At 41.9% G+C, this 18,183-nt stretch overlaps 1 protein-coding gene across 5 annotated transcripts in view; it reads right to left on the bottom strand.

Moving 5' to 3' along the window:
* Positions 1 to 18,183, bottom strand: part of RYR3 (ryanodine receptor 3) — a 631,292-nt gene that overhangs the window by 16,995 nt on the left and 596,114 nt on the right. For all 5 annotated transcript variants that reach the window (XM_056134221.1, XM_056134222.1, XM_056134220.1 and 2 more), the window contains 11 exons: positions 17,998 to 18,015; positions 17,511 to 17,591; positions 16,831 to 16,919; positions 15,883 to 16,011; positions 12,050 to 12,154; positions 10,276 to 10,357; positions 8,293 to 9,623; positions 6,528 to 6,586; positions 5,654 to 5,825; positions 4,289 to 4,375; positions 2,822 to 3,022 (listed from right to left, as the gene is read on the bottom strand). In XM_056134221.1, the coding sequence (XP_055990196.1) occupies positions 2,822 to 3,022; positions 4,289 to 4,375; positions 5,654 to 5,825; positions 6,528 to 6,586; positions 8,293 to 9,623; positions 10,276 to 10,357; positions 12,050 to 12,154; positions 15,883 to 16,011; positions 16,831 to 16,919; positions 17,511 to 17,591; positions 17,998 to 18,015 (2,354 nt within the window). The remainder of the gene's footprint in view (positions 1 to 2,821; positions 3,023 to 4,288; positions 4,376 to 5,653; positions 5,826 to 6,527; positions 6,587 to 8,292; positions 9,624 to 10,275; positions 10,358 to 12,049; positions 12,155 to 15,882; positions 16,012 to 16,830; positions 16,920 to 17,510; positions 17,592 to 17,997; positions 18,016 to 18,183) is intronic.

Genomic DNA, 18,183 nt, shown 5'->3' on the forward strand with positions numbered 1-18,183 from the left:
AATAGTATGAGAACAATTGGATTTTCTGATATCTCCTAGCAAGAGGTTATATTTGGATGAGTCTCAGGGTTGAATTAAGTCTTCCAGACTAGAGTTAAGTCAAGATTTAGAAAGGACAAAACACTATTCTAGAGTTGAATGATCAGCTATTGGAATACCGTGGAAGATACCACCTCCACTTCAGTGCTTAGGGACATAGTCAATTTATGGCCAGAAGTTTGGTTAATGAAACATAGTTTGATAGAATGATAATATTTACTTCGGAGACTTTAGGTTTTCTTCCTAAGAGGAGCTCCTCCCAGGTAAGTGCATCATTGTCCATTCTCTGCTGTCATTCCTGTTCTCTAGTCATTATAACTAATCTTAGTCTGGAAACAGTGACATCGCTATAAAGACTCACTATCAAAAAGGTCCACAGAAATAGCTAAGAAGATAATCCACGTACATGCCAAATATGGGAAAGTGTTAGAGAGCTCAGAGGATATTAGTGAAATCCCAGGAAAGGAGAGAGCAGAATAGCTTAATTCAGAGCCTGGGCTCTCAGTTCATCTGGGAAGTCACTGGCAACATTCCTGAGACTCTGGTCTCCAATTTATTTCTTCCAAGAATGGTCTCAAGGGGGCAGAGTCACAGTACGGCAGAGAGGGCCCTTGCTTTGCATACAGTCAACCCATGTTCAATCCCCAGCATCCCATGTGGTCTTCCGAGCATTGCTGGGAGTGATTCCTGAGTAAAAGCCAACACAGCCAGATGCCCAAAAACAAAACCAAATATTTTTTTAAAAGAAATAGTCTCAAAACTCATATTAGTTCTATACTCAAAATGGCTTATTTTTTAGACAAAAGGACACCATTTAAATAATCATTTGTAAAGCATTATCTTTTGCCCTCTTTTTCCCTTAAAAACAACAACATAACACTGAGAAAATAAAGAGAGTCCCAATGGGAAGGTGGCAAAGTCTAATAATAGACATTGTAGACTGTGAGGAATCGATGATTGCCATTAGTTAATGGAGGACGTGGGAGGAGAAGCAAGATAAAACTGCTCTGACTAATGTCTGCTGTATTTTGAAATGACTCTGAATAACAATAATAATATCAAGTTTTAGAGCAGCACTGATCCCTGAGATTTAAAACATCCCACCAACCCCAAGCCAACAGTCTTTTGGGGGTTTGTATTCCCTTGTCAGCAGGCTGCAACATTTTTAGCCCTGAAACAGTGTTTCATTTTTGTTTTCTCTAGGTCATGAGTATAACTTTGTCCCATCCTGTAAATTAATCTCTAGGATGGCGAACTAAAGAGTTGTAATTTAAATGTTACAGGTTTTAAACTTTGCCAGGTAAAGGGATGGAGAGAGAGCGAGGAAGGGAGGAAGGGAGGGATGGAGAGTAAAAGAGAGAGACACACAGAGAGAGCACGAGAGAAAGAGAGAGAGAGAGAGAATCTACCTTAGCAGAGTTTGCCCTCCCAACCTTTCATTCCCTCATCACTATGGCAACATGAGTGTGCCTTATTGGGTAGTCAGCCTGCACCTGAGCTGGGACTCATGGAACTCTCTTCATGGGGAGATAGGGAAATGCTTTCATGTGCCTGGACAGTCCAGAGCATCAGTGATATTTTCTTCTTTTTTTAAATTAAAAACTTTTTATTGAATCACTGTTAGAACAGTTACAAAGCTTTCATATTTTAGCTTGAGTCATACAGTAATCGAACAGCCATCCCTCCACCAGTGTACATTTTCCACCACCAATGTCCCCAGTATCCCACCCCTCATCCCATGCTTCCCCCTGCCTCTATGGGAGACAATTTGCCCCATACTCTTTCTCTACTTTTGGGCACTATAGTTTGCAATACATATACTGAGATGCCATCACTTTTGGTCCTTTATCTACTTTCAGCACGCATTTCCCATCCTGAGCGGTCCCTCCAACCATCACTGACTTACTGGATCCCTTCTCTATTCCAGCTGCCTCCTCCCCCAGCTCATGGGCAGGCTACAACCGTGGAGCAGTATTCCTGGTCCTTGTCTCTACTGTTCTTGGGTGTCAGTCTCATATTATGTTATTTTATATTCCAAAAATTAGTGCAGTCATTCTAGAGAGCATCAGTGATAAAATGGTTGTGAATTCAAGTTATTAAGTTCTGGAGTAATTTATTGTGTTGCAGTGATGACTAAAATAGTTAATTTAGAAGTACTTTTTATTTGTTATTTCAAATAGTTAAAACCTAGTCACTTTTCTTTTGGGGGGAAATGGGTTGGTTAACTTCTGGCACTGTGCTTAGGGCATACCATCTGTGATACTAGGGATTGAACCAGGGTTCCAGTGTGCAAGACAAGCACATTCTCTGTTCTATATCTCTAAAACTAATAGATTTTGTAAGGGAAAGCAATTTTATAAAACTTTCAGTATGAATATATCCAGAAAATTTCAAAGCTTGACTAACGCTCCGCAGGGTTTTCTTTGGGAGGTGGTGGGGGGGGGGATGTCTGGGGGCCACTGCTAGTGATACTTGGCTAACTCAATAGGAGCTCAGTGCTAGTGCCTGAGCATGTGGTGAGGCTTGGGTCCTGTAGTGCTTGCAGAGCTGCTGCAGAGCCACGCCAGCAATGCTTGGAAGGCTGTGTAATGCCAGGGGGAAAAACTAGTTGGGTATATGCCAGCGATGTATCCCAGCCCCTATACTATCACCCCAAGTTCTGACTGGCTCCCAGGTAGTGCCCATGATACTGCTCAAGTAGCAAAGTTTTAGGGAACAAAGGGCTAAAGTGATACTTCTTTCTCAAGAAGGTGGATTAGCTTCTGAGTAGCCTTCAACTCACCTTCAGGCAGTAATAGCCCACCACACAGACCAAGGAAATGACAGTGTGGATAATGGCCAGGGCCCGCAGCGTTGGTGCCATGTAACCAGTGCTCTCCTGCAGGACAAAGAACACCATGGCTTCTTCCTCCTCATCCTCATGAAAGGAATTCCACAGGTTTGCAACATCCTCTGACTCTTCCTCTAAAGGTTCTTCAGTGACCTGCCCCAAGAGACACACTCTTATTATCAGAAGGCGCCTCTGCCACAGGGATTTCCCCACATAGTTCTTATTTCTCAAAAATGCTAGCCAAGAAGCCATGGCACAGCATTGCCTGATGAGTAAATGTAGCATCTCTACTAAATGCAAACAAGACTTTCATAAGACAAAACGTGTCTTGAACCAAAAAAGAAAACACTTAAAGAGGCATTTTACTCTACAAGGTATGATCCCTGTGCTGCAGGAGACAAAGCTGTAAACATATGAAGGCATGAATGCATAAATGCACTCAATGTTTTCTTTCTTTATGAAATACTGAGAATATTAATGGCTTCAGCTGCCTAGGACTTTCAAATCTTGAGACTTTCACTACCACAGCTCCAAATGCCTGCTAACTCCCTTCACCTGGATGGTTTTCTGCAGTCACCTCACCCTCGCTGTGTTTAAAAGGCTGACCACACTCCTCTACAGACACCTGGTTTTCACTCCTATGGACTATATATAAAGACATTAATTTGTTGAGTGGATGCTCAGCTTGATATAGATGGAGTAATATTTGATAAAAAGCAGTTTATTTATTTTTGGTTGAAAAGGGGAACACAGAACTATGCTCAGGGATCACTTCTGGTGGTACTTGGAGAGCCATATATGCAGTGCCAAGGATTGAACTGACAAGCACCTTACCCACCCTACTTTCTCTTTAGTCCCCATGTTTTAAACGAGAGGCAAGAGATAGATAAGTTAGATTAGAGAGTATGTGTACCAAGAAACTAGGATTTCCACTAATAAACCAATTCCACTTGAACTTACGTGCCTACAATGTGCAAGGCAGTTAACTCATATTCAGAATTTTCACTTAATGTATTAGATCCTTTCTTCCACACCTAGCAAAAAACACTTGTTCCTTCTTCCTTCTTTTGGATTCTAACATTATTATTCCATTCCTCTAATATATAATGATATAATATATATGTTATTCTATTCCTCAAATATATGATGGATTACTTATTTTAAAACAGATAACAGTTCCCAGAATAGAGTGTAGTACATACTAGATACCCAATAAAAGTTGAAAGAATTAAGCATTGGCTAGAACAAGCCTGAACTACTGAAATAGTTCCCCACTGACTTCCCCTGTAAGCATGCTTTGCATTGCTAAGAGTGTTCCTTTCAGATATGAGAATTTTCCCCATCAACTTAAAATATAACTATTTCTGTTTTTTTTAAAGTATATATTATACTTAGCAAATACCCCAAGTGCAGTATCACCTTGTAAAAGAGCAGGATGAAGTTGATAGCGAAAGCTACAAACAGAGCAAGAAACCTCAGGTTGTAGAAATTCCTGGCCAGGTAATGCTGAAAAGAAAAGGGCAGACAGAAGTCTATGAGTTCTAGAAAGGAAAAGACTTGCCCTTGTTCACACTGAACATCTTTTCTTCTTAGAAATATAGGCAAGGCTGAATTCACTCTTCCCAGTCTTCTTAGGACATATTTGAGGAAAACCAGAAATACTGATTTTAAAAAATCTTTTTTTAACTTTTAAAATTGCTCAGGGACCTCTACTCAGACTGACCTGTTGGAAAACCAAATGTCACGATGAAAGGGCTGGTGTTGGGTAGTGCGGAGCATCCATATAGTTACACGGGTATGCAGGCATGACCTGGGAAGCTCCTCTCCTAGATGCAACCTGTCTGTGGGCTTGAGTTCCTGTCCCCTTTATAAGTCTCAGCCCTAGAGCCTCTGCTTCTTCCCTCTCAGGGATGCACCTTCCCATCTCACTTCGCCTAAAAAAAGCCAGCACTGGAAGGCTGGTCTGGCACGGTACTGCCTGGGGAAAGTGCTTCATCTCCCTCACCAATGGTGCTGGGGAAGGGAGCACCTCAGCGCTCAGTGAGCAATTAATCAGGGAGAATATCACAAGCTGCAATGAGGATGCTTGCAAAGACAATAATACAGCTTGGTGAGGAAACCTAACCTAAGATGAATATTTCTTCTCTTTTTGGGGGTGTATGTGTGTATGTGAGGGGGACATACACTAGTGCTTAAGGATCGCTACTGGCAGTCCTCAGGGGACCTTACATGGATTGAACCACGACAGGTGGCACAACCAAGTGCCACCCAGTGTCTTATCTATCTCTCTGGCCCCATGAATCTTCTGTCTCTTAAATGCTCAAGCTACTACTGCACTTTTGAACCAGAATGGGCTAAGAGTTCATTTATAAGAGGGATTTCTGCTCTCTAGGTAGAAAGGCACAGGTCAGAGAGGGCAGATGCTGGTCAAGGAAGATAGTGTACTTGGCTTTTTCTTTTCCTCTAATACAAAAAGATACAAGTTGATAGAGGAGAAAAAGGAGAGGAATGAGAATGAGGAGGAAGTCCTATTAACCAAACAGGGAAAGAAATCAGTGGCATTTTTTGTTTGACCACACCTTGTGGTGTTTAGAGCTTACTCCTACCTCTGTACTCAGGGATCGCTCTTGCTTGTGCTTGGGGACAATATGTGGTGCCGTGGATCAAACTTGGGTCGGCTGAGTGCAAGGCAAGTGCCATGTCCTCTATCTCTCTGGCCCATACATTCTTGGTCTGTCTGATCAATCCCTGCACCCAGAATGGGGTCAGAGTCAGAGCGCTTACCAGTAACTTGGTCTGATAGATTTCCAGCCCTTTAAAGAAATTAGCCATGAAGGCTTCAGGCTTCTCAACTTTCTGGCCACGCCGTCGCTTCTTCTTTTTTGTTGTTTCTGCCCATAAGGTCTCAGCCTGTTCCTCTTCTTTGGCTCTATCCTCCTTCTCCCCATCTTCCACACTGCAGGAATGACAAGCCCACTTAGTCTGGGAGGTTAGAGGGAGGCTTGACTCAGCCAAAGAGAATAAAGAGATTGAAGTTGATCAGGGTAGATGATGTACTAATTCCTGGAGGGTGGAGCCTCAGCTATTATAACCCCACAGTGGCTGGATGTCTATATTGTATATAATGAGTGGTAACTGTTGGATAAGCCACAGCCATAGGAATTCATCAGTTACATACAATTCTGTAGTCATCTGAAATTAGACTTACACTGGTTTTTCCTTCAGAAAAATTGTCAAAGTCTTGATGGAACTTAGCAATTATAACTATTCTTGTAAATACATAATAGGAACGAAATGAGGAATATTGCATAAAAGAGCTCAGCCTAGAGCCTGGCATGTTATTGATAATTATTAGTCATCATCCTCATCAACATTATATAAGGTTGCTAAGTGTGGGTGTTTGATAATTTGCTTGGCCAGATGGTGAAACTGATCTACTATTTAAATGATAAAGCTAACTAGATTACTAGAGTGTGCTTCTTGTGTTGCTTGGGTTAAAAGAAACGTTATGTAGAGCTTGGAGAATATCTGTTTCTTATATTAACAGAAACTAAGACTTCTATTCAACGTAACAACAGGATGATAAATGATACAAAGAAGATGTTATCTAGAACTATCTATGATAGACTTTTAGGGAGTCAACGCTAACCAGACTTACTCTGCCTTCTCAGAGTCGACTTTTCCTTCGGCATCACGTGCTGCCTTTATTTCTGCTGCCTAAACAAAAATGACAACCCGTGAGGGCATAATCAAATAAATAAGAGTACAGTGATGAGCACTGTTTTGGCAATTTTGAGCATCTAGGTCCCAATGCCCACTGGTTTCTTTTGTGTGCTTCTTTAAGTGACCTGCTACTCTGAAAAGATGCCAAGGCATATTTCAAACTTGAAAACTCAGTTGCCCCATTTTAGTTAACTCGAGGAGAACATTTACATGAGAACATGGTCAGAGCCCTATAACAGTGGAGATGGGACACCCATTGCACCGGTTCCAATATAGAAACCTGCTCTATTAGATAAGATTCCTCACTTGTCTTCAGTCCCATTCAGCACCACCCCAGTTCCTCTAATTGATGACAGACACTTAAAATAAAATTCAAGCCCCTTATCAAGACTTACTAGGCCTATAGGATAGTGGCATCTCTGCATCTTCATAGTGTGCTACTTTGTCTTGTTTACTATATCTAAACAGCCAGACCTCTTTCCCTTTCCTGGGACATTGCAAATAATACCCTGCCCTAGAGCCCTTGCACTAGCCCTAATTATCTGTCCTCTGTTTAGGCATATCAAATGCCTGATATCCTTTTGGATTTGGTTCTCATGATAACTTATCAGAAGCCACTTGACTGTCCTAATTATGACTGTTGATGTTCACTCTGTAGCATGCATCATAAATAGTCATTGTCTTCTTCTAGAGGTTAAGCCCTACTCTTACAACAAGTGCTGTCTCTTGTTTACCAATATATTTTTATATCCTAAGAACACAGTCTCGCATGTAGCAGCAAATCATGAATGAGCTCCTATAATATAGAAAATTCTGTTCTAGGCCTTGGGATTATGTCAGGCAATAAATAAAATACTATAAGAATGCCTATGATTCTGATGCTCTTCCTCTGAATCTTCAAGTCAGGTGAGAATTCTAGTTCTCTTTCATATGTTTTCCATAGGACCTGACATTCCACCTTATTAATATTGTCCATGCTTGTAATGACTTGTCCAATCTCTATCTTTTCCATTAAATTATAGGGACAATATATTTCTCATTATTCAATAAACATTAGAAAACTACTCACTAAATATTAATGTATTTGGGCTGTGATCTCTTCACACTTCTATTCATACTGTAATCTTAGCAGGAAGTTATAAGAAACCACAATAGAGGGGACCACCCATGGACCAGGGGCTCTGAATCCTGCCATCTATTCACTTAATCTAGATAACTAATTCAAAGTCCAGATTGGACAGTGGGTACATGACAAAGATAAAAATGACCCAAGCATGATGAAACTCATCAGAATGCTGTGCTTAAATCATGAAGATTATGCGGATCTTTTAAGACACTACAGAAGTTCTGTCTCATTAGAACAGGCTTCCTTTCTTCCAGCTCAGTGATTAAACCTGGCTCTATAATTAGCCCCCTAAATAAAGGTGTGGAAGCAAAGCAAGGGTCACAGTTCATAATGTTCCAGCTCTTCTGTGTAAACTAGAAAAATCCTTAGCAATTACGCTAAGACAAACATCTAAATCTCAATCTCTCCAAGATAGGATAGCACAGGAATAATCAGAGCAGAGTACTCATAGGAGAAAGAGTTGATATCTAATACAATATTGGATCCTAGGGAATTGTTATTAGTACTTAGGATAAGATACAGTAGCTTTGTCTTTTCTGAGGGATGAAGAAGTATAAAAACAAATTGTACTTACCTGTGCTTTCCTTTTTTTCCGTACAGTACTTTCTAGTGTAGGAGGCTCATCCTTGCCGATAATCTCAGAGAGATCACCTAAACCCACTTCAGGCCCATGCTTTACGCCACCTTCTTTCTTTTGGTGGAATCCAAAGAGATCTGACATAAGATCTGCATCGCCCTTCTCACCTTTTACGAAGTGTACTAGTTCAGTTGTGATACCTGGCTCAGTCACTTCTGCCCTCTCACCCTCCATAGCATCATCATGGATACCAAATTGGGTTGGGTCAGGCATATCACCCAGGATCTTGGTCACCCTGATGTTCTTTGCCCCTTCTACCAGGCCCCCTCCAAACACTGTGCTCCAGAGGACCTGGAAGATTCCTCCCAGTATGGTGAAGAATAATTGGAACAGACCCACAAACAACATCCAAAAAAATGAAAAAAACACCTTCACTAGCTCCTTTACAGTCATCTTTTTCACCTTCCTGTACTGTTTCCTGAGGTTTTTCAGGGTTGCCTTTTTCAGAAAGTTGGCAACATTTTTCTTTACAGCAGCACAGGCCATAGCAAATGCAGAGACAGACTCAAAAGAAGTGTCCTCCACCTCTACACCTTCCATTTCTAATGTGTATGAAGGATCTTCCTCTTCTTCCTCTTGCTCTTCTGGCCTCTCGGCTGAGTCTGATTCTGAGATCTGTGATGCTAGCTGCATTTCGAAGATGGTGTCCTCACAGAAGTTCACAAATAGTTCCATTTTTTCTTGCTCTCCACCTTCATTGACAACATCAAAGATGAACTGTCTCTTAGATTCCTTCACTTGGGGTTTTTCCCACTGAGTTCGACTGGATTCACTGATCTCAAAATAAACACGCTCAATTTTCTTGGCCCCACCCATGATTTCAATGCGTCCTAGGTAAGGTTCAAAGTAATTGAGCACACTTTCTGCTGGGTCCAACAAACACTTAAGGCGAGAATCGTTAGGCATATGTTCAGAAAGATTTGTCAATAATACTGCCACATTAAACCCTATGTCCTTGGCCGGCTCATGGAACTGGTCTACAAAATCAATGTAATTAAACATATCATTCTCATCGGCTTCTGCACATGAGAGGAGAAAGTCAATTTCTGACTGGGTATACTGTTTTTGCCCTTCCATGGCCTTTTGGAACTCTTTTTTGGAGATAATCCCTTTACCATCTGGGTCATATTCTTTGAAGGTATCTGAGCTGGTTAAGTCTTTAAGTTTCAAGAACATGTCAAAGAATTTCAAGATCATTTCTACATTGGTAGATGATTCTACCAGTGTGTCAACCATCTGCTTGCCAATAGTTCCATTTACCACATTCCCTGTGAAACAGGTTAAAAAAAATACAAATATAATGAATAAACCCAAGTCATCATGTATCAGGACAGGTAGCTATTTGTAGAAGACTTCTATATACCAAATCAGTTATTTCCTGACTTCGATGATTTAGAAATGGGTAGGAGGAGCAGCAAGCCATAAAGACTACACCACTAGGAGCCAAGGGGGAAAGAAACATAGGGAAGGAGGAGACTGGCCACACCAGTGCCTTTGATCTGGCCTGGGGCCCTGGGAAGTGGTTTCATCATCATATTACTTTGGACACGTAGGGATAAGCAGTACCCCCTCTTATCCCCTTAGACCTAGAGGGTGCCCAACTAGATGGCTGGCATACACACTGGCAGCCAGATGTATTGAAAAGCAATGGGGAGAGGGAGAGGATAGGGAAGAGCAAAGCTTGGAGGTTTTCCCCAGTTCATTCTGGCTTTCCTATTGATATAAAATGAGTTGGTTTCAGGCTTTGTCCATCAGACCATGTGCCCCTCACTCATTTTTTGTTTGTTTCTGGAAATTTGGCATTCTAACCAATGTCATATGGCATCAATGAACTGCCAGAAGGATAATCTGCATGATTAATATGATTAGTGCTCGGACCAATGAAAGTTGTGAATGCCTAGTTATACCAAACAGCCCAACCTTCCAGGAGGGACAGAAGCATCACCACCATGTCCTGAAGGAGATCCAAGAGTTCCTTCAGCAGCTCGATCTGACTGGAATCCTAGAACAGAAACAGGAGATACCCCTGAGCTATCTGACACCTCAGCAAAGGACAGGGCAGTGAGCAAGAAGAGCCTGCTCTGGAAAGGCTAGGTGAAGGGTGCATCAAGCTCCGGAATGAGCTCCCTGCTCATTGGGAAGGCGGATGTCTTTTCATCCACTGTTTGGAGCAGCAGAAGCTCACTGTGGCAGACTCATCCACGAAAGCTCCTTTCCAGCTTCCTCTCAGCACGATGCAGCAGACATACTGGGTATTGCTCAATGCTACTGAACTAGCCAATTATCCAGAGAGCCAGTAGATCTCTCATAATTTGTGTTCTTGTTGATATTGGAGAATGACTGATACGCTTTTGGGGACTACGACTGCTGTCCAATTACAACATCAAATCACCAAGTGGGTTCTCCTTTCTTTTTTCTGTACTGCTTTAGTTTTTTCCTGGCTCTAGTTGGTGGTGATCTGGGTGCCACTGGTCCCTTGAGATGTTATATAATGAGGCTATCCCTCTGGATGGTTTGATTCTAGTCTGTTTGCTTCTCATTTCAGCACTACAGGCAGGGCCTTGCCAAGTTAACCTTGTGCTTGGGACCTATGCCAAAGAAGGAAAGTTGAATCATTGCAAGCTCTGGCTGCTATTGGACACTGCATTGTGGACCACATTTCTTTTACAGACTCTCACACAATGATAGTTCTCTACCTAGTTCTTCAAAGTTCAGAGGGAATTTCCTCCACCTTTTAGCTATACACAAAATATCAGAGAAATGTAGTCTAGCAGAGCTGAAAGGGACCTGGGCTCATCTCTTCTACACTCCAATATCTCATAAATGATGAAACTGAAACCGGAGAGGGGAAGTGACTCTCTAAAAGTCACTAGTTGTGGAGGTGGCAGGGCCAGGCTCTTTTCTCCAGGCCTCTAAGCTGCACTGACCCAGCTGGGCTGACATGGCAGTGGACATCTTACCGCCGAATTAGCAGCCTTCCCATAGGCCAGAGTCAAAAGGGGAAAAAAATGAAAGGGTTAAATAGCACATTCCAGAAGAGAGGAGGCAGATGTGACAGCCTTGAAAATTTTAGATGCGCATTATAATATAAATTAATACTGCAAATGTTACTCTCAATCAGTTGGAAACACATCCTGAGCTTCTCCCTCATGTGTTGCCATGGAGAGAAGAAAAAGACTTCTACATCCGCTACATGTATTTGTTCATGATAAGTGCTCTGAGCGATTCTGATTCATCTTGCCAGAGAGATGGGGAGTGAGAAGGAAAGGCAGAAACAGGGAGAGAGGGGAAGCAAGGATGTGAAAGAAGGAACCTGTGGATTACAGAGACATGCAGACATTTAATGCATCAGACAGGGCTGGGAGACAGTGTTCATTAATGAACAGAACAGTGACAAGGAAGCAAGAGGGATTAGCACCATAGAAAGCAAGTGTTGAGGCCATTATGGGAAGGGCAGGTTGAGGAGACACAAGGGAGGAAGCTGCATCCATGCACAAGCCTGTCTGGTGCCCTCTGGAGACATTTAGTTTCTCTTCCCCTCCCTCTAGCCCCTCAATTGGAAACGTGAGACCTAATCTACATGGCTTTTCCAGACATTTGATCAAGTTGCCTTGTCCACAATGAGAACATCAGGGGGGCAGGGGCTGACCAAGCATATCATACCAATGAACATGTTGGGGAATGGCCACAGTACCTGAGAGAGTTTCATCTGCATGTTAGCAAAGACATGGAGGAAGCCGACCACTGCGTCCCACAGCCTGCTGTGAGCCAGGCTCTGCTGGTTTCCAATGCAAGGGCCCTGGGGAGAAAAGCACAGTCTTATTTCTCTCACACGCCACAAGCTGCTTTGAAACGGGTACTAGAACGAGCAGCTGACACCTGCTTACAGAAGCAGACCACTGTTCCTGAAATTCACTATTTCCTTTTCAATATTTATTGAAGATATTACTTTCCTCCCCTTCCTCCCCTCCCTGTCCTTCCCATCATAATAGGGTCTTGTGTTAACAGGTATTTCACATTTGTATGATTTTCTATGGATTTCTTTTTAAATTTTAATTTTTGTTGTTTAGTTAATTTATATTTTCCAATGTTCCCCTTACACTATATAAATTCTGTGGTTTACAATGTGGTTCATGTTGATTTGTGATAGGCATTCAATATTCCAACACCAATCCCACCACCATTACATGTTCCCTTCCCTCCACCACTGTCTCCACTTTTCCCACCTCTAAGGGTTTCTTTTCACTTCAGAAAGCATTCTTCACATCTCTTACTGAAGAACATTAGCTGAGAGAGTTTAATGCTCTGATTGAAATAGGAGTACAGGGTTCTTCTGCCCATTCTCACCTATATTTCGCCTCAGATGGGTTCTCAGGCACCCAGGGAGTGCCCTGAAAATGGGGCGCTAGTGCTCCTATTATTTTCAGGCAAAGCTATACATAAATGCTTTCACCATATGGCTACCTATTTGAGTTTTTAAAAAATTTAATAATCTGGGGCTGAAGTGATAGCACAGCAGGTTGGGCGTTTGCCTTGCACGCAGTCAACCGAGGTTTGATTCCCAGCATCCCATATGGTCCCCTGAGCACCGCCAGGAGTAATTCCTGAGTGCAGAACCAGGAGTAACCCCTGAGCATCACTGGGTGTGACCCAATAGGCAAAAAAATTGAATAATCTTCCTAGTGTTCAACTATTTTTAAGATGTTCTTATCACTAAACTTCAGTCATCTGGTACCATCTCTATTTTATCAGAAAGCAGGGAATTTGCATTTTCATGCCAGTAATTTTTTCTATTTCTAAAGGTCATTATAGAACAATATATTTTTTTCAGTTGGTGGGGGGGGTCACACTTGGCAGGATTCAGTTCTGGGGATCAAACCTGAGACCTCACGCATACAATGCATATGCTGTACTATCGGAGCCACATTCCTAGCACCTGAATTGAGATCAACATTTCTTAGAGCCTAACTCTTTATTTTCTTGGTTTGCTTTTGTTTTGGGGGGCCACACCCAGTGGTGCTCAGAGGATACTTTTGGCTCTGCACTAAGGAATTACTCTTGGTGGTGCTTGGGGAACCATATGGGATGCCAGGAATTTAACCTGGGTCAGCCCATGCAAGGGAAATGCCCTACTCGCTGACCTTAGAGCTTAACTCTTAAGTCTATTATTTGTATAACCTCCAAGATATTCTTCAACAAGGTATTTTCAAAAAGTATACTGTTGCTATCTAAAATTCTAGGAAAAGGAGATTGGAGAGATAGTATAGCAGGTAGCGTGTATGCTCTTCTCACAGCCAACCTGGATTCGATCTGGCACCCAATATAATATGGCCCCTCAGGGCATGTCACTATTGATCCCAGAGCTTTGACAGAGTCATAAATAATTCCTGAGCAAATAAAATTCTAGAAAAGCTTTTGGTAGAATTCCCAGAGAAGAGATGAGTAGAAGTATTGACTACATTCCTAAATCAAGGATGTAAGCTTGTTTAAAAATCACTGATGCTTAAAAAAAATCAAATCAACATAAAATATTTGGTATTTGATTCCTAGAAGCTTCTATATTCCTTTTTGAAACAATATTGGTTGTTGAAAGAAACTCATTCACCCAACGGAAGCTTTTCCTTTATTTTGGAGTTAAATGCTACATAGAAATTCTGAAGATTAGACCAGGTTCTGCAAAGAGCTAATAAGATGCTTATCAAATCTGCTTAATGATCTTCATAGATATTTCACATCCTGTGACCCTTTGCATCAGTCACCTAGTCCTAGGTTTATCTCTGTGATCTTACAATCCTGAGTGAAAGGATTAATCTCCCTTAAAGTCTTCTTTCCAGTTAATAGTTTTAGCTTTATGATTATTCAAATGTGATCTGTAAGCTCATCGAATGGGCTTTAAAAGAAAAAAACCCAAAAACATCACTGGGACCAGGCCAAAAAAATGTGATAAGAGCCAGACCTTTAACTTGAAATTACCTGTGGACTTGACTGCTAATGCACCCAACTGAGGTGCTTCTCAACTTTCCTTTTCAGAGTGTCATTTTCAGACAAACCAGCAGGATCTTGTTTAAATTTTAGGACTCAAGATAATATCGTTGAATTTTTTTACTCCTCTATTCTATCAGCCATTTCTAGACTATACTCTTTATGTCTATCAACCACCTAAGATGTATCCCATTTACTTGAAATGACAAATTTTAAAATGCACTGTAGCACTGTCCTCCCATTGTTCATCGATTTGCTCGAGCGGGCCCAGTAACGTCTTCATTGTGAGACTTGTGTCACGGGTAGCTTGCCAGGCTTTGCTGTGCGGGCAAGATACTCTCAGTAGCTTGCCGTGCTCTCTGAGAGGACCTGAGGAATCGAACCTGCGTCGGCCGGGCTGGCCGCATGGAAGGCAAATGCCCTACTGCTGTGCTATCACTCCAGCCCTAAATTTTAAAATAAAGAGAAAAAAATATTTTTAAATGGTCACGGCCCTCCCGTTGTTCATCAATTTGCTCGAGCGGGCCCAGTAACGTCTCCATTGTGAGACTTGTTGTTACTGTGTTTGGCATATCAAATACATCACGGGTCGCTTGCCAGGCTTTGCTGTGTGGGCGAGATACTCTTAGTAGCTTGCCAGTTTCTCCGAGAGGAGCAGAGGAATCGAACTCTGGTTGGCCATTTGGCTGTGTGCAAGGCAAACACCCTACCACTGTGCTATCGCTCCAGCCATACCACCCTGAATGCGCCTGATCTCATCTGATCTCGGAAGCTAAGCAGGGTCGGGTCTGGTTAGTACTTGGATTTTTAAATAAAGAGAAAAAAATTTTTGCTCTTTTGGTCTAGGAAGGAAAGCAGAATGTGACTCGATGATTAATGCAAATATAGTGTGACTGTACTCTGAAAAAATCTCAGCAGGGGACCTAATCACAGCTTCCCACAAAGTAAGATACTACTGCTTCCCTCTTTTTTTTTTTTGCATTTCAAATTAATATTTATTTACATATTATTTTTTTTTCCATTTTTATTTATTTTTTTACAGTTGTAGATTTACAATTTTTTTTGTGCTTGGGTTTCAATTATACAATGATCAGATACCCATCCCTCCACCAGTGCCCATTTTCCACCACCATGGATAATATCCCTCCCACCCCCATCCCCCCATCCCCCCCTGCCTCTGTGGCAGGGCAATCCCCTGTGTTCTCTCTCTCCGTTTGGGTGTTGTGGTCTGCAAAAGAGGCATTGAGTGGCAAACACGTTCAGTCCATAGTCTACTTTCGACATGCATCTCCCCTCCTGGGAGGATCCTCCAAACATCCTTTATTTGGTGCTCCCTTCTCTATCTGAACTGCCCTTTCCTCTAGGATACCCGGCTGGCCTCTAAGTTATGGGGACTACTGCTTCCCTCTTAGAGACAAGAAATGTGCTCAGCACTAGTGATGGATGCAGAATTCACAGGTACAGCCAAGGAAATTCTCCAGGAACTCTAAAGCATGAGAACATTATAAAGGTTCTGCTTTCAAACATGCACTCTGAGGCACATACCTGGATATATTCTGTTAGAGAGTTAAAAATCTGCTTAGTGACTGCCAAAGCTTTGGAAAAATTGTGCTGTCCAGATTCATCAATGATGTCCTTCCCAGAATAATACCAGTAGAAATCACTGATGGATTCCTAAGAGCAAGGAAGTAGAGTTTAGTATTTCTCAGACTTCAGCCACAGCAACTACACATAATACTTAGGAAAAGTACAAGGCAATCCCCCATCGCTGTGCCCTGGTCTTTAAAATGGAAGCCTGAAACTTTGTGGAGAAGCACAGAGTTATCGTGATCCTTAGTATCTTTTAAACACATGTATCCCTCTGCAGGAAAGAACCAAGAGGAAAGAGGACAGTGTTTAATGGAACCTGGGGTACTGACAGAACGGCATTTATTCACAGTGAAAACACACATTAAAGATAATAATCATCCAAGGCAAGAACAGGACATAATGGTGCTGGGTACTTTTGTGAGCACATTTTACATGTTAAATCTCTCCATCCTGACTACCACCCAGAGCACTGTCCTCCCATTGTTCATCATTTTTGATCGAGTGGGCACCAGTAATATCTCCACTGTGAGACTTGTTACTGGTTTTGGCATATCCAATATGTCACGGGTAGCTTCCCAAGGCTTTGCCGTGTGAGCAGGATACTCTTGGTATCTTGCTGGGCTCTCCAAGAGGGGCAGAGGAATCGAACTCGGGTTGGCCATGTGCAAGGCAAACACCCTACCCACTCTGCTATCCCTCCAGCCTGGCTATGTATTTTATAGATGAGAAAATGGAAACATGGGGGACTTAAATCACTGGCTTCAGGTCTCAAGCTGGCAATTGGAAGAGCAAGGATAAAGGATTACCAAGGAGAAAAGAATTCTGTTTTATATTTTTATAGATTTTCCTGATGTTATTTTTATTCTCCCCTAGATAGCTAAACCAAGTGCCCTCCGCATTCACCTGCAGACGCAGAAGATAGTCCACAGTGCTGATGATAACATTCACAGTGGTGGTGTTGCCCATTTGGGTCCGCAGGAAGTTCTGAAAGTCTAAAAACACTAGGGTTAGAATTTTGGTCTGTCCTTGTCATGCCTAAGCTTGGAAGAGACTTATTACTTGAAAAACTTTACAAAAACATATAGTTCGGGTTCTGGCAGGTCTGTACAAGTGCCTCAGGAGTTATGAAGTCTCAGGATAGAGAGCCCTCCCATTCCTCTAATCCCCCCAAACTGGACTTCATATACAAAGAATTGACCATCTGAAGATTCTAGGAGCAGCTTAACATGGTGGCACCAAATAACATTAGCCACGAAGTCAATAGTTAGTTTACTTTGGGTTTATTTTCACTTACTCATTCACTTTGCATAGGGGCCAGACTGAGCAGTGCTCAGTGATGCTCAGCATGGGTGTGGCCTAGTACTCAGCACTCCAGGGGGACAAGTGGTGCTGGAAGCCAACTCTGGGCACTGGTTATGCCTGACTCTACCATTTGAGCTCTCTCCTGGCCTGTAACTGTAATCTTTATTGAGGAATAGATTAATTGCCTATAATAATTGTTTATATTAAATGTGCTATCCAGAAATGAACAATTTGACACTTGACTGTTGTTTTCCCTTGACCAATTAGTGTGTTTAACTCACCACTATTATGTCCTTCACAAAGTAACTGTAGGAATCTAAAGAGATCTCGTGTAAACTCATCATTCTGGAGTACTTTGTCACCTTGAAAACAGAGAAGATCAGTGAGCATTTATTTGTTGGATTTTTCAACATAGAACAGCTTCCAAAGCAAATGGCAGCAAAATTATCAGAGAAGCTGTGTCAGAATGGTCGGAAAGGGGAACTTTGATGAATGTTGAAAAACCTGAATAAACTGGGACTGAGACTATGAAACACAACAAGCAACCAGGTTGAAATACTGCACCTCAGATGTGTTTGTAAGGAAGACAATAGAATTAATGGCAACAATGGTCCACAATTCATAACCCAAGCTTTACAAATGAGCACTTTAATTAAGCATCAGATTGCTGAGTTAAACTTGACATGCAACCACAAAGCCTAAAACATATTGGAACTGAGACAATGAAATCAGTTCCTTTAGAACTCACACACAAGTTAGACAACTTACCACGCTCACGAACAATGACTGATGATAAGAGAAAGACAGAGAAACACATAGTAAGAAAGTCATCATCACCATGAAAAACTCTTCAGTTTAACAATGGCTCTGTGAACACATCTAGCCTTGGATGCCTGCTTTACAAAATAAGGAAGGAAAGATTTTGCTAAAATGGAACAAGTCCTTGCAGATCTC

The sequence above is a fragment of the Sorex fumeus genome, unplaced genomic scaffold (assembly GCF_029834395.1).
Source record: "Sorex fumeus unplaced genomic scaffold, SorFum_2.1 ptg000098l, whole genome shotgun sequence".
NCBI lineage: Eukaryota > Metazoa > Chordata > Mammalia > Eulipotyphla > Soricidae > Sorex > Sorex fumeus.